General features: G+C 43.0%; 1 protein-coding gene across 1 annotated transcript; it reads left to right on the top strand.

Annotated features, from left to right (window-relative positions):
* The first annotated feature begins 1,144 nt into the window (after nt 1-1,144).
* On the top strand, nt 1,145-6,430 carry LOC135834177 (uncharacterized). Its single transcript, XM_065348015.1, has 2 exons — nt 1,145-5,510; nt 5,625-6,430. The coding sequence occupies exons 1-2, from the start codon at nt 1,145-1,147 to the stop codon at nt 6,428-6,430; spliced, it is 5,172 nt and encodes a 1,723-aa protein (XP_065204087.1).
* The last annotated feature ends 4,005 nt before the right edge of the window (nt 6,431-10,435 follow it).

Below are 10,435 nucleotides of genomic sequence, written 5' to 3'. Positions count from 1 at the left end.
TTTTGCCTTCACTTTGCTCGAGCCAAATGGTTACTGTGTAAATTTAGACAATATCAAAGACTAGCAAAATCGACTACTCGCTTAAAAAATAGTGAAATTCAAGTTTTCAATTATCGAATTTTCAAAAACTTTTACCTCTTTTTGCTTCGCTGAGGCCAATTTCATTTTATTTTTCAAAATTGGAATTTACAAAAAATTACTGTTTAAATTTAAAACATGCTAAGGCCATTAAAATTGACTTCTGACATAAAAAATAATAGGTAGGTAATATTGTTGAGTTGATTATTTTTTGAAATGGTTTACATTTTGAAGAATTTTTTCCCTCGCTTCGTTCGGTGTTTATGATATGCTTTAAAATTAAAAAATATCACGCCAGTGTGTTCAAAGGCGACGCGACGTTCTCCGAATAACACTAACAATTTTGGAAACATGTGGTTGAAGGGGGGGGGGGGTTAAATTGTAACTTTTCGCTTGAAAAATTCCGTTAGATACACTGAAATAAGGGTGTAAACGAGTATTTTGCATCAAATAAAAATAAGTAAAATTTGCGTCGCGTGTAGATCGCGTAATTACGGCGTATTTACGCTCCTGTTTATTTACGTTTTCGGATATACGCGGCTATCGTTTGTTTAGACGTTTGTTGTTATTTTCCTCAACGAATTTGTAACTTTTTGAATTATTATCCGTTTTTCTCTTGTTATGAAAACATCTCCGTTATTATTACGCGAAATTTAGTTGAATAAATGTCAGAAATGTACGTTGCTTTTATTCAGCCTTCATTTTGGTGACCCTAGGACGTGATTGAAATTCAGAAATATCTCAAGTGAGATAATCGTTCCGTTTTCAATGCTTTGGTAATATCCAATCTTGGGTAAGCTTTTTTAATTCGTTTCGAATTCGTAATTCGCTACTTCCGTAATATCCATGTTGGATAATCATCAGTTCGCTTGGCAATCGTAATCGTTTCAACGTTCGTCGTACGTTGGAATTCGAAAATCGTATCCGTTCGTAATATCCACTCCGTGGGTACTCCAGAAAATCGCATCCGTTCGTAATATCCACTCCGTGGGTACTCCAGTATATCGCATCCGATCGCTAATATCCACTCCGTGGGTACACTTCAGTAACGCTATTTTCCAACATCATGGCGAATAGACGCACCATCGAGCAGCTCCGTAAACTACGCGACAACGTTATTATCGTATTCGACAACACCCGTACCTGGGCAGACAATCCGCAAACGAGTAAATCTGCTCCCGAGCTCCGACGACGTATCCGACACCTGGAAGAACAATTTGGTTTGTTTGCTTCTTATAATAACAATATTCTTACCACCGAAGGTAACGACACAGAGTCAGATTGCGCAGTTACAGCTGTAACTGCCGAATCCAAGTACTTCGAAATCATATCAAAGTTAGAAACGCTTCTCGAGCAGGCTACACCCGAACCGAGCAACGAAGGCTCCGAATACCGTAGTTGCTCCGCAGCCGATAATTCAGTTCAGTTACCCAAGTTGAATCTGCCCAAGTTCTCGAACAAGTCCGAGGATTGGGCCAGTTTCTTTCAACGATTCCAGAGTGGCGTTCGTAGCCCTCGTTTAGACGACCTGCACCGTCACGAGCATCTGCTGTCCTGTCTAACTGGCGAGTCAGCTGACCTCGTTCAGAACATCCACGTCGAAGCTGGTAGTTATGCGGTTGTAACCGAAATCCTAAAACGTCGATACGAGAACAAGCGCTTGAATCTTCGCCTTCACCTCCAGAAACTTTTCGAACTGGGTGAGGTGAAAGAAAACGATCCTGAATCGCTCCGTAAACTCGCCAATACTGCGTTGATCAGTATTCGAGCCGTCGAAAACATGGGCTTCAAACGTGATGCCCTGTCTAACGAACTTATCGTCCAGCTCATCGTTACAAAACTCGATTCGCGCAGCCGTGAGCTCTGGGAGACGTCCCTCAACAACGAGCAAGCTGTCGATAATGCCGAATCGGACGTAGACTCGTACAGTGAGCTGATCAAGTTCCTAGAAAACCGTATTCGAGTCGTTTCCTCAGTATTTGTAACCGCGTCGAAGCAGAACGCCGCAGCCAATACTAGACAACATCCTCAACGCACGAGTGGCGCCGCCACTGCGTTAGTAACACAATCCGCATCATCGAACCTGTCTTCAGCGCAATCTATGGTTGGCGGCGGTGATTCAGTCGTCAGAATGTGTCCGTGTTGTAACCAGGTTCATCCACTCTACCACTGCGACGCCTTCAAACGTCTACCGATTCAAGAACGCTACCAGCGCGTTCGCGACGCGAAGCTATGCGTTAATTGCTTCCGTGGCGGTCATTGGGCGAAGGTGTGTCGCTCGAGTAAATGCAAGCAGTGCGGCAAAGCGCATCACACGTTGTTACATCCGCTCGAGTCCAATAATGCGCATCAACCGCCTCCATCTTCGGCGGCGGCACCTACGCCACCTTCCGGTACTCCTAGCACTACAAATCAGACATCCGAACCTCCGAAACCGACTCAGTCAGTGTCCGCAAATGCGACATTTCTATCAGCAGTGACGCAGCGACAGCTCCGCGAAGTATTATTGAGTACCGCTGGTGTCCGCCTCGCCTCTGCGACCCATCATATCAACGCAACTGCTTTGCTTGATGGCGCTTCGCACGTTACTTTACTCACAAAAGATATCGCGCAGAAATTGAACTTGAAGCTCAATAAATCGTCGGTAGTTATCAGTGGCGTTGGTGGAGCGCGGTCTTCAGCCAACTCAACTACCACTATCAAGCTTACATCGCGCAACGGTGAATTCTCCGTTAATCTACACGCAATAGTGGTAGATTCGATCACCGATCCGTTACCATCAGTATCGTTTACGCCTCCCTTTGCCCAACGCTACCATCTCGCTGATCCGCGATATCACGAGTCAAAGGTCATTGACCTACTCATTGGAGTTGATCATTTGTACCAAATCCTCCAACCGTCAATGATTACGCAACCGAATCGACCAACGCTCATCTCGTCTCAGCTTGGATGGCTCCTCGCCGGTCCATACTCAACGTCATCGATTGAACCGAGTGTGCGCTGCCTTCATGCGAAGTTGACGCAACCAGAAGTGGACTCAATCACAGAGTTCTTAGGCCTCAACGAGCCACCGCGCGTCAAGGACACCAGGTCAGTTGACGAACTCGAGTGTGAACGAATATTCGTTGAGACACATAAGCGTGATCCAGTCTCAGGCCGTTTTATCGTAAAGCTACCACGACGATCCGACAGGATTCTTGGTGAATCGCGCCAGCTAGCCATCAACCGTCTGAAACGCACTTGCGTTTCAGCAGAGTACCGTGAATTCTTACGCGAATACGAAGCGCTTGGTCATTTGACGCGCTGCGCACCTCCACTACCAAACCAGATTACCTACTACATCCCACATCACGCTGTTTACCACAATGGGAAGATTCGAGTTGTATTCGATGCTTCAATGAAGACGACAAATGGCGTCTCATTGAACGACACACTGTTAGTGGGCCCAACGTTGCAGGCGCCACTATTCATTATCTTTCTCCGCTTCCGAATGTTCTTATACGCATTCACCGCCGATATAATCAAAATGTACCGCCAGATGTGGGTACCAGACGAAGACCGTGACCTTCAGCGCATCGTTATCTACGAAAATGGCGAGATAATCGACTGCCAACTGAACACCATTACCTATGGAACGAGCTCCGCGCCGCATTCCGCGATTCGAACGATTTTTCAACTTGCTGATGATGGCGAGTCAGAATTTCCAGCGGCGGCGGCAGTTCTGCGTAAAAATACATACGTCGACGATACACTGAGTGGTGCCGACTCGTTGGAAGCTGTGAAAAACCTCATCGACCAGTTAGTCGCTTTGTTACGTACTGCTGGCATGGAGCTAGGCAAATGGCGCTTCTCCGGTGAGCTGGCAGACCACGCACCTCTCTGTGGCTCGTCAGTAGGTCGCACTCTTGGAGTCGAATGGGACTCAGCTGGTGACTTCTTCAGTTTTCCATCTCTGGCCAACGTCACAGTTCCAGAAAAAACCGTAAAGAAACGTATCGCACTCTCAAAGGTATCCAGTATCTTCGATCCGTTGGGATTTCTCGCACCTCTCGCAATCACCGGCAAGCTTCTCATCCAAGAGCTGTGGACAGATAATCTAGACTGGGACGAAAACGTCTCCGCCGATTTCCAACAGCGTTTCAATCGTTTTCTCAACGATATCACTGCATCCTCTAGCCTACAGTTTCCTCGCTACGTAGGAAATGCCGAATCCGTTCATCTTGAGCTGCATGGGTTTTCAGATGTGAGTAAGGAAGCATATGCTGCCTGTATCTACGCTCGCATTCTCAAGGAGAATGCGCCACCAGTTGTGCGGCTGATCGCGTCTAAAACGCGCGTTGTGCCCCAACGCCAACCACGTACGATTCCGGAGTTGGAGCTCTGCGCTGCTGCACTCCTGACCAAACTTTTCGAACCAGTTATTACAACCCTAGGTTGTAACCGAGATCGCTGCTACGCTTACACCGATTCGACAATAGTGTTGGCGTACCTCGCCAAAGAACCAGGTCATTGGACCCAATTCGTCGCAAACCGAGTGAAGAACATCATTCGCACATTTCCAGCTGAAAAATGGCGACATGTTGCAGGCGAAATCAATCCAGCCGACTTGGCCACACGTCAAAAATCGTTTACCGAACTCGAATCACGTTTTGATCTCTGGCTCCATGGTCCAGAGTTCCTTCACGAGTTGAAGATACCACCGAATCATCTCTCACGCGAATTTGGAGAAGAGATTTTCCAGGCAACGCTAGTATATGTTCATGTGAACACAGTACTGGATGAAATACCTCCCCAATACGCAGATTTCGCCAGATACGTCATCAACCAGTACTCGGACCTCAGTAAAGTCCTGAGTATCATCACCGCTTGGCTCCACATCAAGGACTTCTTCCTCTCACGAGTCAGAAAAACGCCGCCTCCGAGCGGAAGTTTCTCTGCTGCTGAATATCGACGCGCCGAACTTGAATTGGCCCTGAAAGCTCAGCACGAGACCTACCCAAAGGAATTTGACAAGCTGAACGCCAAGCGACCGCTTCCAAGTCGCAGTCGACTCACGTCACTGTCTCCCTTTCTCGAGAAGGGACTTATACGCGTCGGTGGCCGCATCGAACGTGCGGACCTACCATACCATCAACGTCATCCGGTAATCATTCCGGCAAACCATCGATTCACGCATTTGCTGATTCGAGATTGCCATCGCCGATTTGCACACACCGGACCTCAGTTCATCACCGCTTATCTACGCCGCAGATACTGGCTCATCGGTAACCTGAATGCTCAAATTCAGCAGGTTATACGTACCTGCGCCAAATGCGCACGATTTCGTCGAAACGCTCACCGAAATCCGCCGATGGCCGATTTGCCAGCTGACAGAGTTCGCCCATCACCGCCATTTTCCATCGTTGGTGTCGACTACGCCGGCCCATTCAATCGCAAATCAGAGATTCGCTCATGAAGCACTACCAAACTGAAGTCATACGTTGCCGTGTTCGTATGCTTTAGCACTCGAGCTGTTCACCTTGAGGTGGTCCTGGACCTCACAACAGCGGCGTTTCTCGCCGCATTGAAACGTTTTGCAGCACGCCGTGGCTGCCCGCTAACCATCTACTCGGATAACGGCACCAATTTCACCGGCACCGCCAACGAATTGAATGACAAGTTCAACGAACTTGCCAAATCCACCGAGATACAAAATTTCTCATCGCCAGCTCCGATCGAATGGCGCTTCAACCCCTCTGCTGCGCCGCACATGGGCGGATTATGGGAAGCTGCCGTACGCATTATGAAGAATCACCTGTACAAAACGATTGGTGACACAGCACTCACCACCGACGAATTTGGTACTCTTCTGTGCCACATCGAATCGATTATGAATTCGCGTCCGATTGTACCACTGCGCGATCCAGCCTCCAGCTTCGATGCCCTGACACCTGGGCACTTTTTAATCGGACGTCCGCTCGTAGCTGTCTCAGATGACACATCCAACAGCGACGTCTCCCACTACCGAACGCGCTGGGACCTTGTAACCCAACTGCGCAACGCTATTTGGCTACGTTGGAAGCCAGAAGTCCTAACCTCCCTGCAGAAACGGGTCAAATGGACTGCTTCAACTCGTCAGTTCGAGATTAACGACATTGTAATCCTCAGCAAAGAGGAGACCGCACCTTTGCAGTGGCCATTAGGCCGAATCATTCATACGTATCCAGATAGTCAAGGTACAGTGCGCTCCGTCGACGTCATTTGCCGTAACGGCACTGTTTTGAAGCGCCCTGTCCATAATCTGATACCGCTCATCGACGTAGATGAAGTTTCGACGCCGGATGGTACCAGCGCCGACGGCGGCGGGATGTAAACGAGTATTTTGCATCAAATAAAAATAAGTAAAATTTGCGTCGCGTGTAGATCGCGTAATTACGGCGTATTTACGCTCCTGTTTATTTACGTTTTCGGATATACGCGGCTATCGTTTGTTTAGACGTTTGTTGTTATTTTCCTCAACGAATTTGTAACTTTTTGAATTATTATCCGTTTTTCTCTTGTTATGAAAACATCTCCGTTATTATTACGCGAAATTTAGTTGAATAAATGTCAGAAATGTACGTTGCTTTTATTCAGCCTTCAAAGGGTTCCGGGTCGCTGAAGTCGATTTTAGCATTCGTAAGTGCGAGCCCTCAAAAGGAGATGGGTGGTGTAAAACATGAAATTTCGAACATAGATTTTTTTAAAGTGAGGCAAGATTGAGGCAAGAAATTTTTTTGAATATTTCCAAATGCCTTTGAACGTGTTTTTTTAAATAAGAAATTTTACCTCAAAAATACCAAAACAATGAGTTTTTCTGTGATGAGCAGGGCAGGTTAGAGACCAAATTATTTTTGAAAAATGGAATCAATGATTTTTATGTACTCAAAAATATCCATTTTGATAGGCTATAAACCCATAAAGTTTTTAAAAAAATTAAAATTGGCATGTCTTACAGCATTTTTGAAATTGACAGTTTTTTCGACTATTTTGAGGTACCTACCTAGACCTACCTCAATTCGATCATTTCTGTTTGCAAGAATAATAATGGAAAAGTGTTTGAAATCACAGAAACGGAAGAGGAATATGATGTAGAAAACATCTACATATTCATTATCAGCTTCAATGAGACTTTTTTATTCTGGGGATTTTTCAAATTTTGACTACTACTTTGCAATTTCGGACCACTGTGCGTTTCGAGACCAGTCCTCAACTTTTCAGCAAAATGTACTATTGCTGCTAGACTTCAGAAGTTTTCCATCCCGAATCTGGTCCTTCGGTATCACCCGAAGTAAGAGGCGCGTGTGTTTGATGGGAAATACACATATTGGTACTTGGGTTACGACTGAACAAGCATTTAAATGTGGTTCTGAATTGCTCGCTCAAAGTGTAGTATACCATAAATGTGACGGACGTATGAATAATTATCATTGTTATAAATATCCCTACCAGTGAGCAGTAACATGTGTACCAATATTCGTCATGAATCATCCCCAGTAGCCATAGAATCCCTCTTGGAAATTCTGCGATGAAAAATAATGCAGACACTGCCAACAATATGGCTGTCGATCTGTTGGCTCGTTGTCTCATTTCGGCGTTTTTTACGTTGCTTCGTGTGCATGGGGATGAAGTGAATTTTTCACGACGAGTTCTTCTGCATATATCCAAACCCTCACACATTAGAGCACCTTCACTGAACGAACGTTCAGAAACGTGATTCAAGTTCTTATCATAACTTCATAATTCATAAATCATAACACAAATTATTTTTACTTTACAGCAACTTGCGTGCGAAATTATTAATTATTTTATTTTATAGACTCGAAAATTTTCAATGATAGCCTACACACGTAATAATTATTGCTATGAAACAGCGAAGTTATAATTTTTTTTACACTCGAAATACTCAAATTTAGGCTACTATTCTATTCTATTTTACACTACGCAACCAATGAATCAAAATTATCGAAATATTACGTAGATTATTAAATGAAGTTTACCAGGAGGAAAAGGTACTCAGCTATTGTTGCACTTGGCCGTTTATAGGTACATATTATTATATATAATATATTGAACTATTGAAATTATAGATTACTGTACTCGTAGTTGGCGTAATATTTCCGCTAAATTCGTTCGATACATCAACTGAAAGAAGCAGTACTGTTCGCCATTTGTGATGCTAATTGCTAAATATTTGTACTTTGATCGAAGTGAAAGACATGGGGTGATGTACTGATGTACGTAGAACTTAGAAGTTGAAAAAACAAAAACCCTACTTGCTGACCATTATTTTGCTCTCTATTTGGAGGAGTATTATTCTTTTCAAAGGAAGAACACCACGAAATGATATTATTATCCACAGTTTTATTAATAATCATTTCCTTCTATCGAAAATCGAAATTAATTAAGTAAATTCCATTGCAGGTCAGCTGGTGACTTAATTTGTATACACTGTAAAGTAAAACGCAGCATCGGACATAGGATAAGTGATAAAAATGCTCTAGGGTGGTCGCATTCAGCGGAGAACGATATTTTCCATACTTTTCGCTAGGAGGTGCTCTAATGTGTGAGGGTTTGGATACATGCAGTTCTTCTGGCTGATAAGCCAACGATGATTCTGAAAAATCAGAAGAGAAAAAATAAGTCGATTCGTGACCCGCACTTCGCTTTATTTTTGTTTTTTTTTTGGCTGACTTTATTATACGTGTATTACTAACCTGGAAGTGAGTCCTATAAGCACAACCGATGGCAATAGTTTGATCACTAGTACATAGACGATATCGCTTATTGACTTCATAATGGGATGTCGGTCGAATGTGACTGTATACTTGGTTTTTCCGTCCATGTTGCGCGCATCAATATCAAATGACAAATGATACGGTACAGCAAACAAAACACAGCATATGATGTATCCAGCGATCACCACATTACGCGTTATTTTCTTATTGCACCAATGACTTATCTTCAACGGATGTACTACAGCTACGTATCTCCATGCAGCCAACTGCACTGTCATAAATGCAGATATAAACTGAAGCGTGGATAGTAAAAGGTCGTTGTACCAATAAACTAATATCAATACATAAGACTCTTCAACGCTTTTAGGTTGAATGAAGGCTATCCAAAAGTTGATAATACTTGTAAGTAAAGCTAAGAAATCTGCAAAGGCCAAATTAGCAAGTATCAAGTTTGGTGGCGAATTCATGGGTTTCCTCGTAAATACCAATAAGTTGAGAAGATTCAAAATCATCCCTACAAAACATATCGGTATGGCGATGTTTACATATATTTTTTCTGGATAATGATTGCCATCGCCAGTTTCCTGAACTATTTCTCCACAATATGGTTCTAAGCTTGGCATTCTGCTTTTCCAAAGGCAATAGTCAATATACTTATCTACTTGATGAACGATTGTATTTCAATTGAACGTTAGTTTTTCTTCCAATCGGTGCGGCGTATCCTCCGTTTTCTTGCAAGCGGAATTTTTTTCAAATAATTGTCAAGTGCATAATATATTATTTGAATTATTTGAATAACGATCAATTTTCAAAATTTAATTGCGTATGCTCAATTAACGCGGGTTCTCTAGAAATTACGAGAATCTGGGTATATTGAAAGTATGATTTTTGCGTTTAACACAACACTTATTTCCCGAAGAGTTTTTACAGAAGAGCTTTATTTCGCGATCAATCTCAGCCACGTACTGGTTTACAGTTGATGATTTGAATTATTTTAGTACCATCGCCATTTGATATTTCCTTCTATTCGTTTGAATGGCAGAAGCGGGTCGAGTATTTTCAAATTGCAATGAGTCACTTTTTTCCATTTTCAAAGGAAATCGGAAAATACATACAATGATATCCGCCACTGCATGTCCGTATAAAGGTGGCATTCTAGGAATGATATCGGTAGTTAATATCATTTCACTTTGGTATATTGGAAAAGTAATCTCTGGAATGAGCTCACAGTCATCGAGATAAAACTATTGTGGACTTGTCTGATTTCGAGAAAAAATTGCAAAAATACCGATGAGTTTACTTATTTCATTGGCATCTCGTTCGAATAAAATGATAAGGTAGGTATTGTCACCTTCGAGGTAGTGAACAAATTGAGAATGCACATACCTACGTGTAACTCTCGACCTCCTAAATAGTTTTGTAGACGTTTGCCTTATTTTCGATCTCACGAATCGATCGGAATAGGTGAATCTTCCATTTATATTTTTCAATGCATTTAATCATTTTACATACCTAGTATAATAATGTAATTAAAAATTTTATTTTTGATATTACGAGTACTTACATATCTATTTTCACATATAATTTAGTCCTTAATGTAA

This window comes from Planococcus citri, chromosome 2 (genome assembly GCF_950023065.1).
Source record: "Planococcus citri chromosome 2, ihPlaCitr1.1, whole genome shotgun sequence".
Taxonomy (NCBI): Eukaryota; Metazoa; Arthropoda; class Insecta; order Hemiptera; family Pseudococcidae; genus Planococcus; species Planococcus citri.
This window is presented reverse-complemented; position numbering and strand designations above follow the sequence as displayed.

Bases quoted from the DNA above. Each gene is read 5' to 3' on its own strand.
- LOC135834177 (XM_065348015.1), top strand. From the start codon at position 1,145: ATGGCGAATAGACGCACCATCGAGCAGCTCCGTAAACTACGCGACAAC. The intron at 5,511-5,624 runs GCAAATCAGAGA...ACCTCACAACAG, and splicing joins CTACGCCGGCCCATTCAATC to CGGCGTTTCTCGCCGCATTG.